Source organism: Miniopterus schreibersii (genome assembly GCF_964146895.1).
Source record: "Miniopterus schreibersii genome assembly, chromosome: 1".
NCBI classification, from domain to species: Eukaryota; Metazoa; Chordata; class Mammalia; order Chiroptera; family Miniopteridae; genus Miniopterus; species Miniopterus schreibersii.
Genome location: NC_138101.1, coordinates 153340159 through 153359805, shown reverse-complemented (window position 1 = coordinate 153359805; position 19647 = coordinate 153340159). Strand labels below are relative to the sequence as shown.

Here is a 19647-nt window from a genome sequence, read left to right as displayed (position 1 = left end):
CCTGGAAATGTCCATCCCTCATTTCCATATGTTCAAATCCAATCCACCTTTAAAAACTCAATCCAAATAAAATTTATACTGGTTGTCTGAACAGGAGATTATTACTTTACACCTTACTGTGTTTATTTGTAAACCTTCCTTATTTTTTTCTCCCTAACCTTGAGAACAGGATTAATATTTGACTTTTAAAAAATCTCTCCTAGCAAGTGGCTTTATGGTTATGCATTCTGAATTAGCTCTGAGAATTTCTGCAACTCTTCGTGACTCATATAATAACTCTTTCCAAAAATTTTAAATCTCACAATTTTTTAAAGCTCAGAGCTGTGTTTTTTTTTTATCTTTATACACTGTTTCTACTAAGGATTAGAATAAATTATATGTGTGATGGTATAATAAAGTATAATTCTAAGTAGAAAATTAAAACTGAGTAAAATAATAATCTAATATACTGAAGAGAAGTATTAGCCTCATTTTATAGATGGTGAAATGGATTGAAGGTCCCTCAGCCAGTAGCTGACAGTAACAGGGTAGCTTAAAATTTTCTGTATGTCCCACAACTTTTGGTTACAGTATATACAAAAATACAGTTTTGCTAATGACAAGTGACATATCTATACAGTGCTGACTAGAATTCTAAAGACGGAAGGCATTGCAGGGGGAGTTTTAAGAGAAGCAGAATTGCTCTGTCCTGCTTTCTGTTTACCATCACATTCACAACCAAGCGGTGGTGTGTTCATGTGATTCAACCCTGTGTTGTCCATAGAGAAGAGCCGCACAATAAGATGAACATTTTAAGGGGCTGTATAAGAAATTAGGTAATAAGAGGAAAAGTCTACATTAAGGAATTGAAAAAAATGAGAGAAGTCTTTGTCTTCCTTTTTCTCCTTTCCCTCCCTTTCCTTCTTCCCTTCCTCTCTCTGTTCCGCTATTTCTTTCTTCTACACCCACTTGCCTGCCTGCCTACTGCTAAGCTGTCTAATTACCTCCTACCTAGCTTCTAGATATTTACTCACAGAAGACTTAATTTGTCTACCAAATATTGAAATTAAAGTGATGAGATATTAGTCTTACTTATGCAGTAAGGTTACAGGCAAAGGGAAATGGAAGTAAAATAGAAGTTGTAAATAAATAGAAAAGGTTTTTCCTTTGTTTTCCTTACCTTTAAAGAGCAGGATTGCATCCTTCCTATTTATCTTGGCCGCTTGGTATTAATTTGCCACAACAATATTAAATGAGGTGACATATGTAAACTATTAGGCATAACACCAGTTCCTTAGTACACATTCACATTTGTTTTATTTCTATTTTCCCTTCTACCTTCAATCCTGGTTTCAAGTATCACTATTTAAGAAATCATGTCTCTGGTTGCTTTAGATCAATGGTTCCCAATTTTGGACACATGTTTGAATATAGGAGCCTTGAATCAACTCCAAACTGATGAAATTAGAACTTCTAAGAGTAGGGACTGAGCAGACACATTAGAAAATAACAAGCAAGCAAACAAACAAAACATTTTGGTTAAGAACACTGTCTTCCTTGGTCATAAAGGCCTCAGTCCCACCCACTCCCACCAACTAGCTTGTAATCTCCAGAGTCGGGGACTTTGCTTCTCTTTTTCATCACTGCCTAATGTCTAGACCAAGGTTTGGTACAGGGGGGCACTCAATAAATACGTATTGAAGTTTGATTGGGCAGCAGTCTTGTCTCTGAGCCGAATTAATTCTAGTCACACTTGTGTCACTCTCTTCCTCAGTAGGTTTCTGACACAAAATCAGATATTCTGGACTCAACTCAGTCTTTTTTTAATGTCCAACAGGTTGTGAAACAATATGCTAACCGAGGAGCATTAAATCCTAAAGCTCTTCCCCCTCAGAATAGCAGCCTCCTTAGTTACCAATATTTATTTCCTTTCCATGTTTCCTTTCCTGTGCAAAGTCACTCCTGCTGTTTGGCCATTTAGTAATGGGCTGAAAGTGTTCTGCTTTTTAATGAGTTAATATTATAGAAGCCTTTTTAAAACCATCTTACACAGAGGAAAACAGCTTTTCTCCTTAAACCCATACCAGTCAAATTTAGGCAACGAATAAAGAGAAACCTGAATAGAAAACTTACGTTTTGTCCAAGAAGTCCATGAGAGGCCTTAACACAATCTCTGCATCCATCGCCGCACTGTTTTTATTAGATGCAGTATTTCCATTTGTTCTCATTTGACTTAGTTCAAACCCCATCTGTTTTATACACTCTTCAATGATAAGCTGGAAACTAAAAATAAGGAATATAAATACTGGAATAAAAGTACTTATGCCTTTCTTTGCTCATTTTGTTTGTTTGTTTGTTTTTGTTTGTTTAATTCAACCCACAGGAGTTTGATTTGTTTCAAATGGTGTGAATTCCTTTGCTCATTAGTTTTCAAACTTAGTCGTTCAGCTGGAAAATTTTTTTGTTGCAATGAAAACTTACTTGGAACTCACACATGTAAAGCAGAAAAAAGTAACGCTTTACAGTGAATGAATCCAATGGGGGTTCATTCGGCCCCTATCTCTCACAGTAACAGCTGAAGTGTTCTTCTGAGAATTATTTGGGGAAATGACTGTTCTTGAAAGATACTTGTTTTCTGGGTTTACCTTCTTCACTTGGCTTCTGGGACTCCACTTGCTGTTGGCCTTCCTTTAACCTGTTTGCTCCATCCCGATTACCTGACATTTAACCACTGGAGTAGGTTTGCCAGACTTAGCAAATAAAAGCACAGGATGCCCAGGTAATTTGAATTTCAAATAGTGAATATTTTTTAGCATAAGTATGCCTCATGCAATATTTGTGACATATTCATACTAAAATTTACCCATTGTTTAGCTGAAGTTCAAATTTAATTGGGCATAGTCTATATTTTATCTGGCAACCTTACATTGTAATTCTTTTTTTTTTTTTTTTTAATATATCTTTATTGATTTCAGAGAGAGGAAAGGAGAGGGAGAGAGAGAGATAGAAACATCAACGATGAGAGAGTCATTGATCAAGCCCACAACCTGGGCATGTGCCCTGACTGGGAATCGAACCCTGATCGCCTGGATCCTAGGTCAACGCTCAACCGCTGAGCCACGCCCGGCCAGGCACATTGTAATTCTCTAGGCCCAATCCTTGGACCACTCCATTTCTCCATAAAAACTCACTTTCTTGGCAACCATATCTAGTCATATGGCTTTCATGTCATCAATATACTGGTAATTCCCAAATATACATATGCAGGCGTAACTTCTAATCTGAACTCCAGGCTGTTTTATTAAATTGCCTATGTAACCTTTTCACTTAGAAGCCTGAGTTTCTCATAGCCAACATCCAACCCATCAGCAAATCTTCATAAAGTATCCTATATCTGATAATCTATTACCACTTCCAAAAGCAACTATAGACTAACCCACCATTATCTTTCATCTGAACTTGTGTCATAATTTCCTAAATTGTCTCTCTATTCAACCCTCTACAGATATCCTGTTAAAACAGAAAGCAGATCATGTTCCTCTTGCTAAAAATCTTCTATGGCTTTCAGGTCCACTTAGAACAAAACCTACAACGTATTTTATGACTTAATTAAAGCCACACATAATCTGGCCATGGAAACCTCCCTGATCTCATTTTTTGAGACTCTTTTCTCCGCTTCATTGCAGTCCAGCCACAATAGCCTTCCCAGTGTTCCTAGAAATCTCTGGGGACACTCCTATCTCATGGCCACTATTATGTTTCCTCCTCCATGGAATTTCTCATGGTTCTCTCAGTCTCTCACTTATTTCAGGCACATGCCAAATACCACATTCTTAGAGAAGTCTTGAAAACTTGATGTGAAATGACATATCTATTATTCTTCATTCCCTTATAACTCGTTTTTTCTTAATTGCACTCTTCATTATTTGACACATTGCATCATTTTCATTTATTTGCTTATTGCCCATTGCTACAACTAGGATATAAGCTCAGTGAGGGCAGGGATCCACACACCCCCCTCCCCCCCCCAGTGCTAAATTGCCACACTATAAAATAAAATATCACGTCTGGCACAAAGAAGTTGCTTAAGAGATAATGATGAAATATACCATTGGACCCTCTCCTTCCACCCATCCCTACTGCCTCACCACTGTAAGAATTTAACTAAGTCTGTGAAGAGTAATCCTTAGCACTATTATTTTTTTCACTTTTTAAATCCCTTATACCAGTTTTGGTGGCACTTACAAAAGCAGCAGTAAATAAAAGATTTAAATAGTGGAGACTCAGCATCACCACCATTCCTCTACAATGTCAGCTACTTTCACATTTCCCACAATGAGAGTCATTATAACACAAGTGCACGCAGGTAGGAAAAAACATTTAGGAGAATGCGGATAATTAAAATCTTGGGAAATGGCCACATCACTGGAATAGTAATGATTAGAAGGAAAGACGTCATATCAGTACTGCAGTCAAGTCAGTCCCATGCTCTTCTCCCGCCACACACAAAGATGGTAGAGTTCATACTACTTGAGAAGTATCCAAATGTACCAATCCCTCAAATTCATGTAGCAGTTTAGGAAATTTCACTATATAATGCTTCCATTTTAATTAAATAGAAAGAATGTCAATATTTATTTACCAATACATGCATGCATTCTACAAACATTTAATAAACACTTACTATGTACCAGTCTCAGTTACTAGGTGCTGAAGATACATCATTGAACAAAACAGGTAGAATTTGTTTTGTAGCACAGATGAGACATTTTATTTTAGAATTTATACTAAGGAGATATTTTAGTTAGCCTGATGTCAAATACTTCCTTTTTCCAGTTTTTGGTTTTGCGACCTAACATTGGGAATCTTTGATAGATTTTAAGTCATCCTCACTTGGGTGTTTTTCTTGCTCCTGGACCTGTTATAGCAGGTTTATAAATATTAGTCCATAATTCTGAGCATATAGTCAAGACTTGGTTCTACTTCTACAGCCATGTTGGCCTGTTTCTATCTTTGACTCTTGACTTCTCTGACTTTCTTTACTGTTGACAACATTCTTGCCCCTCTGGACTTGGCATTTGTAACTGGTTCCTTGATCCTTGGATATCAGCCTGAGCTATGGATGTGGTTCATTTCTTGGCTCTCTGCATATTTATCTAATTCAAGAGAACATCCTCTTTCAGGCTTAGGTCTAAAGGAATCCAAATGCATGACCATTTGGCTTTTACCTGGCTAGACCAGCCTTTGGACTTTGGTCAGGTAGTGGTTGTTGGGGAGGTTGGATGGGACGGTGAAGAAGGTGAGAAAGGGGGTGGTGGAGGAGGTGGTATGTTTATTTAGTGAGGGTAGAGGTGGTAGATATTTGGGGCAACAGAAAAGGAAGGTAACTCATGTTGGATATTTTGAACTGCTGATTTACCACTGGGTCGTCAGCAATCCTGTTGAGTGCAGTGATAATCACTTTGGAAATAGCTACTTTCTTTTGCACTGATTCTCAAATCAGTGGAGAGGATAGACTGAGCAGAAGGTATGATACTCACATAAATAGGTTTCTACAACAGACCCATATGGTAACCCCCACCAGAAACGAGCTGTGTGTGTGGGATCAGGCATATGGAAGAAGAGCTATCAGTGTATGAGAGAGAATGGCATTCTATCTTGGCATTAGTCCAGGCTGAAGTAACTACTGCATTTCATCTCAAAATCTTTTGTCTCTATCAATTTTTAGTAATTCACCTAAAATATTTTTTCTATCCATTTATTTGGCTGAAAAAGTCTTTATTCATCAGCTTGAATTATTAAAAGTTAATAATGACAGACTCTGTGAGCACCAAAAAGCCAAACACTCACTTTATAGAAGGATTCCTACAAAATGTTCCTGAATTCTTTGTTTAGTTAATCCAGCCAGCTTCTGGTACCAAATACTTCATTAAAAGAAATGTAGTAAATGCAATCAATCAATCAATCAATCAATCAATCTGCAAAAACCTAAGTGGCACAAGTTGTGCAATTTTAAGAACATCTTCAAATAGCACTGAAGTGGTATTATTGAGTCTCAGTTCCCAGGTGGGGGCTCTGTGGCCATGTCAGGAACCCAGGCTTCAGATGTGTGGTTTGGCTCTCCTGGCTTTACTGAAAAATCATCCTACTAGGTACATATAGTAGAATTATTTAATTGTGGGTTTTAATAACACCAGATGAAATGGAGTTTGGGCAATTAATTATGCACTTAATTTTGAAGCTCTAGACCACTAATTTAGACTCTAAGATTCAGACTAAAATTATCCAGTTTAACTTCACAGCATAATCTCACTGATCACTGTGGGCTTCCCACCCACCCTGTGTGTGATGTAGACCTGGTTAGTAGTGTGGGAAATAAAACCATAGCAACAAGGATATAAGAGTTATTTTTTTATAAGGAAAGCACGACATGTGGGTTATTTATTCCAATAATTCTAGCCCTAATTAAGCAAAGCATTAGGTTCTTTCCTATATTTAAAGAATAATGAAGACATAGATATTGGGTAACCAGGAGTTTCAGTATCTAGGTTAAAATAGTTGGCTGCATATGCATAAAGTACTTCAAGTGGCCTCCTAAGGACACTGCTTCTTACTTCATAACTGAAGTTTGCTCCAATTTTTTTCAAACAAAATAAAATGGCCCCAAACCAAATAAAAAGTACTTGTTCATAAAGATGACTTGGATATACTACAGAAAGTAATTTAAATATACTTTTCTATTTATATTCTAGTTCCTATTCTGTTTAGTCATCTTATTTCAGATAAAGTTCCAAACATGCCTGGCTATACCTGACCACTGTTTCTCCTCTTAGCTTTGCTAAATAATCTCTATTTTTGCCTTCCTCGCTGAAGGCAACAGTCTTTCTGCTAACCACGTACTAATTCACAACTAGAGTAAAGAGAGGTGAGCTTAAAACAGCTGACTGAAGGCACCATCACTAGGTGTCACCCCAAGTCAGAGCCAGTGAGTTTCCAACTGTCCAAGACAATGTCAGTTTCTCCAACTCCAGGTAAACAAAACCTTCAAGTTCCTTATTCTCATCTGGGTGAAGTTAACAGGATCATCCAGATCAGCTAACAACATGAAACAGAAGGCAGAGTGACTACCCTCAGCTCAATACAGCAAGGCAGCCTCTCACCCAGCACCTGAACTATGAGGCTGGGCTCCACAAAGACCATGAACACACTTCTAATTCTGAAGAGGAGGGCAAGTATGGGCTTTTCTTTACTTTGCCTCATTCCTATATTTGAGTGAAAATATGATGGTGTCAGTGTATTTTACTTTTTAGTCTCTGATTTAAAGTGGCATAACTAATCCATAAACATTTATTAAAATGTACCGTTCCAAAACACAAGTGATGACTGGAGTTCAAAGAGCCCTTGCTGTAAGAGTAATTTTTAGTTTCATTTGATAGCTGAATGCATAATTTGAAATAGTAAGTCAACATTTATTGGGCTAATATTTAAACCAAATTCTAGCCCTGGCCAGGTAGCTCAGTTGGTTAGAGCATTGTCCCAGTACACCAAAGTTGCAGGTTCAATCCCTGGTCAGGGCACATATAAGGAACAACCACTGAATGCATAAATAAGTGGAACAACAAATTGATCTCTTTCTCTCTCTCCCCCTCTAAAAATCAATAAAGAATAACAAAATTAAAACAAATTCTGCATGAAATTAGTGTACCTCTTCGAAGATGTGCTTGCTTTCCTATCTATTTCAATATTTGATGATGAGATGACGGTATTTTTCCTAGAGGACCAAAATGAATTTTATATTGGATAAACTTCTCCCTCTTTAGAACACCACCATGGACAAGTACAGTTAATTTTTTAAAAAAATAGAGAAAATATGAATGTGTCTGTAACTCCCACAGAGTAGTTTCATTAAGATTTCAAAGCCCTAAAACCTATAACCCTGACTTAATTCAGTTATGGGGTTGGAGTTCAGTTATCTGGAAATTCAGCCACATTGATATGTATGGCATGAATGCAACTTATATTTCTTATGGATGTAAAGGTTTTCTTCCTTCCTTCTTCCCTCCCTCCATTCTTTCAATACCAGTTGGTTAAGCTCTAAACACTAGAATTGCAAATAGGAATGAGATATGGTTTCTGTCCTTATGAAGCATATAGTAAAGTGAGGGGATCAAGCAATTAAACCATGACTTAGAGCACAATGCTGTAAATGCCACCTGACTGAAGGATATACAGAGTTCTGAGGAGCACATAGAGAGATATCACTGTAAGAATGCAGGGTCATGGACACTTTCCAGAGGAGATGCTGCTTACATGAAGTCTTCAAGTGAAATGGATTTAGCCAGCCAGAGGAGAAAAACAGCACTAAAGGCATAATTACTATTAACTAAAACTTAATATAATAAAATAACTACATCAGCCACTTACCTTTCACCATAAGTGATGCTGAGCTCATCTAGAACCCCACTGAGTTTAACTTGAAGTTCTTTTAGAATAGTACTAGCTTCAGGATCTAGCTGCAGAGAGACCATAAACAATATTATTTAGGGGTTCTGAGAAAACATATTTTTCTCTTACAAGTATTTTGCTTGTTATAAGGTAATGTTAAACAATAAAACACTTGTATATTTTTTTCTTTCCTTTTCTATCTTTGAAGTCAATTTAGAATTTAGGAAATTCTAAATAAATCAGAAGAGTTTTTATATATACAAAAGGTGATTGAAATGCATAGCATGCACACAAATAAGTGCTAGATAGCAAAGCCTTTGTTTGTTACAGCAATGGGATGCAAGGCATAGCAACATGACCTTCAAGGGCATGGTAGCTTCATAACTTTGAAAAACTAACAATGCATTACTTAAATATATGTGTAGCTTCAAAATAATTTTCATCTTTAATATTTCTGTAAATGAATAGGCACAATACAAATTTTTTTTAATGGTAAAAAATTAATTTTTGAGTACTGCATTGTGTCTCACTTAAAGGTGTTTTCATATTTTTCCAAGTATGGAATTAATAGTAACAGGATTACTAATAGTAATAGTAAAGAAATTATCCAAACTTTCCAATGTTTCTCTGAAAGTGAAGGCCCCGCTTCTCTTTTTGGATGTGACTTTGAAAATCAGAGTTCAGGATTCAAAGTTTCACACTTATTTACTTTTTAAAGTTTCTCTTTTAATATTGAAGTATTTATAGCTTGGAGCTAAGCTACTGAGAAAATTTAGGGGCAAAAGAAAAAATAATTAAATCAAAATAGCTTTTAATGCTTGTTCTTAAAGTGCAAACTTTAAAAGCCAACTTTTTTTTTTACTGGATTTCAGTTCTTAAAATGTTAATATTAAAAAAATGTTAAGTAGGGAAAAATAAAATTAATTAATAAAGTTGCACTATAAATCAATGCACAAAAAATAAACACATTGATCTATCAAGTTGCAGAATATTTTTGTAACTAATGTTAAAGATCAACACAAACTTGACCAGCATTTAGAACATTTTATTCCCTTTGTTAATCATGTTTTTGCAAATAAGTGGTAAATAGGATGGCTTCTAATAGATGTATCAAGCTGACAGAGATTCCTGTGAAGGAAAATTTAGACTATTCTCTGAAATATAAGCCAATCTTCCTTTGACTCTTTGTAAATTCAGCTTCCTACTATTAGTACCTATAATTCCTACAGAGGCTGGTCTACTATTGGGAAGAAGAGAATGGGATAAAGCCAACTTTTGGGAACAGAACAAATTAAAGGAGGACTTCCATCAATGGAACCTAAGAAGGACACCCAGTACATACAGGATGCGCAAGCAGCTTACACTCCTGGCGCCTGCCCAAGGACAAAAAGTACTACACGTCCTCCAAGAGCATTTTCCAATATTAAGTAACTGTTAGGGAGAAGTATTATTTGTATACCTTAGCCACTGGGCAGCTTTGGGTTGTATTGATGTGACTGAAAACATTGGAATAGAACTAAAAAATTGTACTTGACATCTGATGCTTTATTGGTTGTTTCAAACCAATCCTTGATGTCAATTTTGACTCAAATCCAGGTGATTTCAGGATTGGTTAGTTCCTGCTTTTTTATTAGAGCTAATATGATTCTTCTGGACTCTGTATTTTTTTCTCTCTTTGTCATCAGATAGGCTCACAGCTCTTACCTACAGGCACACAGGCCACCATAACAGATGTAGACTTTTCTAGGAGTTGATTTCATACTTTCTGAGAGTTCTGTTCTGCTATAGCTAGCTGCAAGGAGTGAGAATCAGAAAGACAGCTGGAGAGTACCTATTTAAAAAGACCTCACACTAATATGCACCTAAGCACAATTAGCCTAATAAACCATAATTCCGCAACCTTTAACCGAAAAAAGTATGTGGATTGTCCAACCCAATCCTAGGGAACCATGCAAGGTGAATTTTTTTGGTGTATTTTATTGATGTTGTCCCAAGGCCAACTTTTACCTGATTTTATTTGTATAAAATATTGCAGAATAGGGAGTAAAAAGAGAAGCACTTCCATATGGTTGTCTTCAGGTTTCCCACACCTTAGGAAACTGTATGGGGCATAGATGATTGTCCCTTACCCACACATCTGCCACCTTCAAAGAAATGGCTCAGATAATAGGGTTTGCTTCAGGAAATGGGGTTGGTTTTTATTTAAAAATCTGTATTTTGTTTTCATATTAGTTTGATATCTACTTTGAGGTAGTTTGTTCATCTGTTAAGAAAATGACTTTAAAATCATATAAAAATGGTTAGATAGGTCAGCTGGGTAAAATTATGCTATTTTCCCATAAATTATTTTAGTCCACCTTAGATATTCTGGGAATGGAGATTTCTTATCAAATAATTGGCTGTTACTTGAAAATCTGAAATAGTCAAACTATAGAAATTTAAATATTGGTTGACAGTTTTCATTTCCTGAGAGAAGGATGGGTTTCTAAGTAGGTGCTGACAAAATCCTTATAACCAGGCCAAAAGGGGGGGGGGGGGGAGAAACAAAAATTTTTAGTTTCAGTTAAGTACTTAATGTTTATGTGATCCAAATCATACCATAAACCATTAAAGTAGAAAGGTAATTTTGAGGCCAATATTCAAATTGTAGGTCTTTTGCAATAATAATGGGCATAAATACCACACTCTATTAAAAAAATCTCTTTAGGAAGGAATTTTTCTAATTCTTGAATAATTTTGCATTTCTTTATATGACCAAATTAAGGAAATTTTCCTTACTTCTACAAATTCCCTAAAGTTTGTAAAAAATAATAATTTGGCTTTGAGAGTTTATCACCTAAATTACTAAAAGCATATATTACAAACTATTGGCTACTTTTGAAAGGTAAAAAACTGCCTAAATTTTTTTCACAAAGATTTCAATCTTAGCCTAGTTCATAAGTTATATGATATCAAACACCAAAATTAACTTGCACATTTTTTGTTTCATTATTGAATTATTAAAAGCCAAGAGAAAAAAATTTCAAGCATTCTAAAGTCACAGTTAATAAATTTATTTTAAATTAGCAACTGAGATAGCATGTGTACCTGAACAACTTAATTGCCTGACAAAAAAGAAACAATAAATGGCTCCATGTAAAGAGGAATATACTCAATGAAAATGTAAAAATACTGAATCAAATTCTGAATTTATGGTAAAACTCCCAAAACAGATTTTATCCACACTCTCAAAGGTCTAAGAATTCTAAAATCTAGGCTAGTAAAGTGTGGTTCTCAAGATCAAAATGAACCTTAGTCATATATAGGTAGTACCTAATTTTTACACCATTGAGATATTTTATACCATCCAGCCTTGGTAGCATAAATGACTTGTCTGGAAGTGATAGCTAGCAGGCAAGGAATCTTCTAAGTTCTTTGTCATTACGGCTCTTCTACTTTTCCTTTAAAAGACAATTCACTTATCACCTCCTTTTGCAAATCTTCCTCCAAATGTTGCTCACCCCAGGCAGTTAGTAGCTTTAACTTCTACACTAGCTGTGCTTTTTACTATTATTGCCCACACAACACTCTCTTCTAATTGTTCTCTCATAAATCTGTATCTTCCATGGTGGAACTCTCTCTTACTTAGCTTTCTATCTAGGTGTCTTAGGGCCCTGCATGCCTAGGCATTTACCAAATATTTGAGGAGGGAGGCAAGGGCAGAAAGTGGTATGCACAGATTCCCTCAAAGAGAATCCTGATGTCCAGAACACTCCTTCTCCTTGGAATGATACTTCTCAGTGACTATTAATAGAATTCTTTTCCATTTGAAATCTTTCATTTCTTAGCAACCATATATTCTGCAGTTACAACTTAGTCCTGATTTCAAATATTTGTCTTTTTGCCAGACCATGTCAGATTATGTCCTGATATTTGTTTGGTTCCAAAAATATGGTAATCATACCCAGAGTGCATGTTTGTTTTCCAGCACAAAATCTGTCCCTAAGAGATGTAAAGGGAGTATATGTTATTTCAGCCTCTTACAACAGCAATTGTTAAACCAACCATTAAGGTCTTGCTAGATTTATTACTAGTTGGTTGGAAAGTGGCATTTAAACCCTTTTAATAACTCAATACAAACTCCCCCCAAAATAAAGAGTGTATGGAAGAAGTTAACAGTCTTTAGTGTGAATTTCACTCCTTTTCCACAGAGTTCACCGCTACCTCATTTCCTTTCTCTTTTCCACAGGCTATTAGGTGGCCTTTCCTCACGTTCAGCTCATGAGTGTTAGGGTTGCATTGTTTGTTTATCTAAAGTAGTACAGATCAGGGAGGATGATGGCCCTCATTTTCACAGGGTCCAAGATTGGATCATTAGTCTGGTATGTTTCACACCCTCCTCAAAATTTTTGCAGAAAATCCTTCAACAAATGTTAACTGCACCACTACTTCAATGATAAAGTAAGCCTCATTTCCAAGAGAAAATATCGCTCAACTTGAGCTCTAGGTTCCTTCTTCTGGAATTTATTTCATCAAATATCCCTTTCTATTTTCCATCCCTCCATCATTATTTTTATTACCCTATTCTATAAATGTGCTCAAATAACATGTTAAAATATAAAGTAGAACAAATAATAAAAGGAAAAACCAAACCTATCTGGGACTACTTTCTCATTGACCTCTTGCTGATATCTCTCCTACTCTTCAAATTGCTCACACTCTAAGTGTAAAACTTGTTGCATCCATATACTTCTCTCTTAAATACTCATTAAGTCTCTGTAGTGCAGCTTCTGCTCTAGACACTCCACTGAAATGTTCACATATAGGTCACCAGCCATCTCTTAATTACTGAATGCAATGACTTTATTTTCCTATCCAGCCTTCATTCATACTGTTGTTTACTCTGTATCCTAAGCTCTTTATTTTCTTGCTTCTCTAGAGACTATCTTCTCCTACCACTTTTATTTTTCAGCCCATAATTTGTCTATCTTTTATTAGCTTCTCCTTTTATCCTTAAATATTAATGTCCTTCAATTTTCCCTTCACAGTCCTTTTTTCACTATAGTTTCTCTTCTTGAGCAATTACACTCTTACCCATGGTATCAATGATCACCTCTATGCTAATGACCCCCAAATCTATTATGTACAGTTTTAATAGGATACCTGATGCATCATTGCTAAATTCCCCCAGGCCTACTAGCCTTTTCCATGTTGATGACCTCAAGCTCAACATATTAAAGAGTGATCTTATTACCTGCCCATCTTTAACTTATTTCTCTTCTTACTGTCTCTGATTTGATTGATAACATACAATTGTTTAAGGCAGAGCTGTGAAAGTCATCTTTCACTCCTCTTTCTCTTCTTCCTTTCACATTAACTTAGATACCCAGTACAATTAATAGTATCTCTGAAGTGTCTTCTCCATCTGTCCTATCTTCCTCTTTTTCTAGTGCAGAATTTTTCTCATTCAGATTATATTCTAATCACCTCTAAGTTGTATTCTTGTTCCTGTTTTCCCTCTTCTATTTAAACTTCCTAACTGTTCCTAGAGTTGTTTTAATAAAGGCCAAATCTGATCTTGGCACCTGCTACCCTCCTACTGGCTTTCAACCAGGGAATTACTTCAAGCCATTTCTTATAAACTGATCTGAGCTCTTGCTATTTCTTTTGTTTGGAAAAGATCACTTCTTTCCAACCCTTCTATTTGAAAATTTACTTATCCTAAAATGCCTGGCTCAACTTAATATATGATTGAGAAATATATGATTGAGAAATTAGCAAAAATTCCCTAGTGATTTCAGCAGGAGTTATTTCTTTAAAATGCCTTAAATCAATTTGTAGATCTATGGTGTTCAGCATAGATCACATGGTACACTGTCAGAAATAAAAGAATATAGGTTCCTGTCAACTGCAAACAAACACACCCCAGGTCTACCAAAGTTGCCCTGTTTGTTTGTTTTTTTCTTTCTTTTTTTATTCCTTTGAGGAGAGACCATCCCAAAGAACTTAGAAGATCATTTTTACAGGCAGACTATGGCATTTTCCTTATGCTATTCTTATTTCAATGAACTGTTATAGTAGAGGTATCAGTTCTATAAATTCATGCTTCTAATCTCTCGGTTTCAAAAAGTTGAAAGACATCACTGGCTGTCTCTCATTCTAATTAAAGAGAGTATGCAGTAAATCCAACTGTCACTGTGCTTCAAATCAACCAAATGCCTTGAGATACTAAATACTATTTGTTAACTAACTGAGGAGATGGTTAGGAGAAAGAAATCAAGCAATATCTGCATACTTTGGTAGAGTATGATAAAACAAAAGGTCAGCGCTTCAAACATTTAGTTCTCCTTGTATCAGTTGCCATGAAACTAAAAACAACTGTCATTCAGCCAAATGACAATCACCTTTGAGCCTTATTTATACAATAAAAGGCTAAGGGATTAAAGTTTATTCTTTGAATTGTTGCCAGAAAACATATAACAACTACAACTTTCATTTGAAGTGTATTTTCAAATTTAGAAAGTGTTAGGGGGGGTCCTCCCCAACAAACCTTACCTCTCTAATAACTTTTATGACTCCCCATTAATAAACTTGGAATTTTTTGAGGGTGGGGTCTACATCTTAGTAATTATTTTATCTTTGGTGTCTCATAGTCATAATAGGTGCTCAGCAAATAAATGTGTGTTGAATGAACTAATAGATTCTGTCTTCATGTTCAGAGTGCTCTAACTTCTGTTTTCTGTGAGGCAATCAAGGGGAAGAGATGCTTAAAGAGGTGGGCTTTTAAATATCTCTTTCAATGGGTGCTAAAAGGGATATCTGCTCTAATTGTTGTTTTACAAGTTCCTGCTCTTTGTAAGCTCCTTGAGGCCTAAGGCATTTGTTTTTAAGTCTTTTTATTTCTCATCTCAGTTCCTGCTCCCCCTATAGATACAGTAAAAATAAGTAGGTAACAATAGACACTTCAGTTAAGTAGGAAGAACTTGGCAAAATGTTTTAGGAGACATTTTAGAACAAAAAGGAAGACATAATGCAACTAGTTAAAATATTCTATTTTATTATCTAGTGACAGCTAAGAAATACTTTACTAATTTTATTTTGCAAGTGCTACAAAAGAGATAAAAACAGCAGGTTGATTTTCGTTAATGTATCAACTAGTAATTATATCTCTATTTATGTTTAGGAAAAAAAGGTGAGACAGATCAGGAACCTAAACATAAAGCTTAACCTCTTTACAACTATACCACCTCTTTTAATATGATTAAATATAAAATGTGAGCATAAGTCCTGAATGTTTTTTTAAAAAAAGCTGGATATTTGTTTATGCAAATTGGCCATCTGTATTTTGAGAATATTATATTCTTTAATCCAAATATTTGCCTGCACTATTGCATGCTGTCTCAAGGTCCATTCAAACAACTGCATCCCATGTGTTCTTAAGATTTAAAACACATTACGTAGGTCAGTTAAGATAAGACAAAGAGGTATTCTGAGCCAATTCCTAAGTACCTGGTTGCTGCTCTAAAAGCAGAGAGCAGTACTTCTCAGAATGTAGTCCCCTGACCAGTAGCATCAGCATCACTGGAAATTTGTTACAAATGCAAATCACAGGGCCCCACCCCAGACCTGCTGAGTCAAATACTCTGGGGATGGAATTCTGCAATGTGTGTTTTAATAAGCTCTTCAGGTAGTTCTAATGTATGCTCAAATTCAAGAACTACTGGCATGGAGTATTATTTCCTATAAAGCAGCGAGCTTCACTCCCCTATTGCCCAGCAAGTATAAAGTTGAGAGGATAGTGCTAAGTAAAATATGACAGAAGTTAATTTCTGTCATCTCCGCTCAGGGTTTGCTTAGCTGAAGACGCAGTCCATATGGCTAAAGGATTTTATAGTGAATTTCAATCATCTACAGGCATATGTTTTTGGGCACTCAGATGCAGTTTCTAAGTGACACATCAAATTCATCATTCAAAATGAAAAGTAATATAGATATACATCTCTGAAATGAAAAATAATTAAGTTGCTCATTAAAATATACACATTTTTGGGACAGGTGGGGTTTGAATGTTTCAAATTCCTTGGCCCTGTTCAGGAAAGATTACTGCAATGAGATGAATCAAAAAATTTAATTATTTTTGAGACACATCCGTAAGAATAACATTATTGTTGTTATTGATCTCCTTCCTGGCAGGCAGAATGAGAGAATTTAGCTAAGTACACAAACCCCCTACTTCCCCTAAATGTCTTGATAGTGGCTAACTTGTAGAACTTGAAGTGCTATCAGTAGGTTAGCAGGCCTCGGGGTAATTAACTCAAGAAGGTTGGACAGGCACAGTATTGTGAAGGAGTGAGGCATCTGCTTGTGCAGCCGTTATAATTCTTCTAAATCAATTACTACAAGTTCTGTAGAATTTCATAACGAATATATTATGACTTCCTGAAATTAAATTTTGGATGACATGACTTTCTTTTTCATGTACTTGTACAAATTAGATTTGCAGATCAAGGAAATACAACTAAGTCCTTTCCATAGGCTGTAACAATATGAAAAAAGTGAATACAGACTAGGTATTTACTTGCAATTGATACATGCTGAAGTTCTACTCATGAAATAATGAAGCTATTAAAATAATATAAACCTAAATATATTTGTTTTACTTTTGAGCTGTTAGTGCTTTCATAGGATAATAACAACATAATCATTCACCTATGAATGAAGATTATTACCTGGTGATCATTTTATTGTTATTGTGTGATAAAGGGATTATGGTATAAAAAATGTAACTTCTACCTCAAGTCAGTCCATATCACAGGCTGGCTATTCTATCTGTTTCAGTATAGCGATTCCCAAAACTGTACGCACATAAAAAATCACCTGAGATGCTTTTTTTGAAAAAAGATTCTGAGCCTCATTCCTGAAGGTTACCTCTGCTTCGGGGTTTGTGCGACACGTTTTCAGAAACTCCTCTAGAGTAATCAGAGTTGTTATGCCAAAACATGCTCTTAGTCTGTATGCAGGAAAGCGTGCTGGAAAGTCACTTTATAGGAGAAGACACTTAGTGGTTTGCTTTTTCCTTTCAGTTTTTTTCTAAATCAAGCATTGGTTCACAGGACGCTGTGCATGCAGTTAACAAGCGACTGCTCATGCGACTGCTTCGGGAGCCACTGTCAACACCATCAGCCCAAGACCGTCATCGTGTTAGGCAACGTTTTCATCCTGGACTCCGCACAGAGAGTAACTCTTTCCGCCCCAAAAAGGCTTTAGGCATGCTTTCCGTTTGCAGAGGGAAGTCTGCTTGCTATCACAACCTCACCCTGCAGAGAAAGAGCAGCTGCCCCACCCGCGGTCGGGCTAAAGCGCCGAGAGCCGCAGCACCAAGCAGCCAGGCCTGCAGGCGGCCAGCAGGACGCGGGCAGGAGGAGCGGCAGGCAGCACTGTCCTTAGAAGCCAACTAATTAACACGTGGCATCAAAAACTATTCTGAGCAAGTGCACAAGCGATCATTTGCTAGTTAGAGTTTTGTGGCAAGAAGTGTACATCCTAGCACAGATGGCAGGACAAAAATAAGAAGGAACTCCTAAAAGAAGGATTAGATCTAGGCTGGGAAGTTTCCCTTAGCAAGACCAGTAGAGGTTTTATAACCAGTTCCTGGGAGTGGGCACTGGGACACACTGTATCACCTTTAAAGGCTTCAATAAGCCCGAATTAAGTGCTGCATATACTTTTCATCCCAAAGGGTGAAATGTGCCATTCTTATTAAAATCCTTTTCGTCTTTGTAAAAGCCCCGAGTTAAGACACTGCCTTTTGTTGATAACTGCATTGGAAGGCCTCTGCCTGTTATTTTCAGATTCCGGTGCCTAGAGGAGGCTGCGTAGCAATGAGCAATCTTAACATAATTCTGTATTAATAACAAAGCTCATTTCTGTCTGGGCGGCTGCATGTTACACTCAGACTTGGGGTCAGGTCTTGCTTCCTCCTGACATTTTATCAACCATGTGCAATGCTAACTGGGTCTGCCCAAAGCTTTTTTCCTAGCAGCAGGTTCCAAGAGATAAAAATGGAGAAGAACGAGAGGGAGGAAACTGTGTGTAGAAAGGGAGACAGGAGAACAGAGGAGGGTAAAGAAAAGGGGAGAAGGGATGAAAAATATTTAAATGTTGGAAAAAACGGAGCTAGGGTCCATGCTGTCCCTCTAACAAATTATACTGTTAGAAGCTAGACACTCATTTATTTGACTTTTCCCTTTAAATTATGCAGGAGGAATTTAGCAATTGACATTGCCCGACTTATGAAGGGAGAAGGCACCAGCTCAGTATTTCTATCTTCATTTTCTGTAGTGAGAAGATGTCCCATGATGTAGTCATAATTTGGAATTAAATTTATAATGTGAAACCTGCACAGTTCAAGCTGGAGACTTTATCTGAAATGAGCCCATTTTTGATTAGTGAACAAGCCATCCCACAACTTTTCTGGTTAGCCAGTGGCTTGGCCCACACAGTTTATTTTTAAGTACAGGTATGATTCTTCTGGTTAATATACAGCTTGGCGATCATCACTCTCATTAGAGTTCAACCACAAAGAGTAATAAAACAGTAGTAGCATTAGGAGAAATTTCTGGAAATATGGCATTTTAAATATAACTTCATCCATAAATGATTTGTGGTCTTTAACATTCACTAAAAGGAGGCAGAATTTCCCACAAGAAATCAGTAATTTCTTCACTGCTTTTCAAAACAGTAAGTAGACTTAAAGTCCGAATATAAAACATTGCTAAAATTACAAAGGGATCTCCACTTATGATCCCTAATTACTTGTGCTCCTCTAATTCAGTGAAAGAATTCTAACAATGAGACTGATGCTCTCAAAGTGTGCAAAACCAGTAACAGGTTTGGGGAACGGAGTGTTATTTTATACAAATTAGACCGAGTCTGCAGGGGCAGGGAGCACAGCACATCAATGTTGGAGCTTCACACATGTATCTGAGTGCTTCTTCCTGTCTGCACCGTGCTAGTTTTATGTATATCTCATACACTTACCACAATAAGGAGCAATGTAAATAAAATCTTAACCAGAAATAGCCCCACATCTAACCACCCTTGGGAAATTTTTTAAAACAAATATCTTTATTGATTTCAGAGAGAGGAAAGGAGAGGGAGAGAGAGAGATAGAAACATCAATGATGAGAGAGTCACTGATCTGCTGCCTTCTGCATGCCCCCTACTAGGGATCCAGCCTGAAAC

At 36.5% G+C, this 19647-nt stretch overlaps 1 protein-coding gene across 1 annotated transcript in view; it reads right to left on the bottom strand.

The window, feature by feature from the left end:
- UNC13C (unc-13 homolog C) overlaps window positions 1-19647 on the bottom strand; it is a 462926-nt gene that overhangs the window by 64394 nt on the left and 378885 nt on the right. The window contains exons 24-25 of the mRNA XM_081120504.1: window positions 8404-8492; window positions 2113-2262 (exon numbers count right to left, since the gene is read on the bottom strand). Coding sequence (XP_080976630.1) covers window positions 2113-2262; window positions 8404-8492 — 239 coding nt within the window. The remainder of the gene's footprint in view (window positions 1-2112; window positions 2263-8403; window positions 8493-19647) is intronic.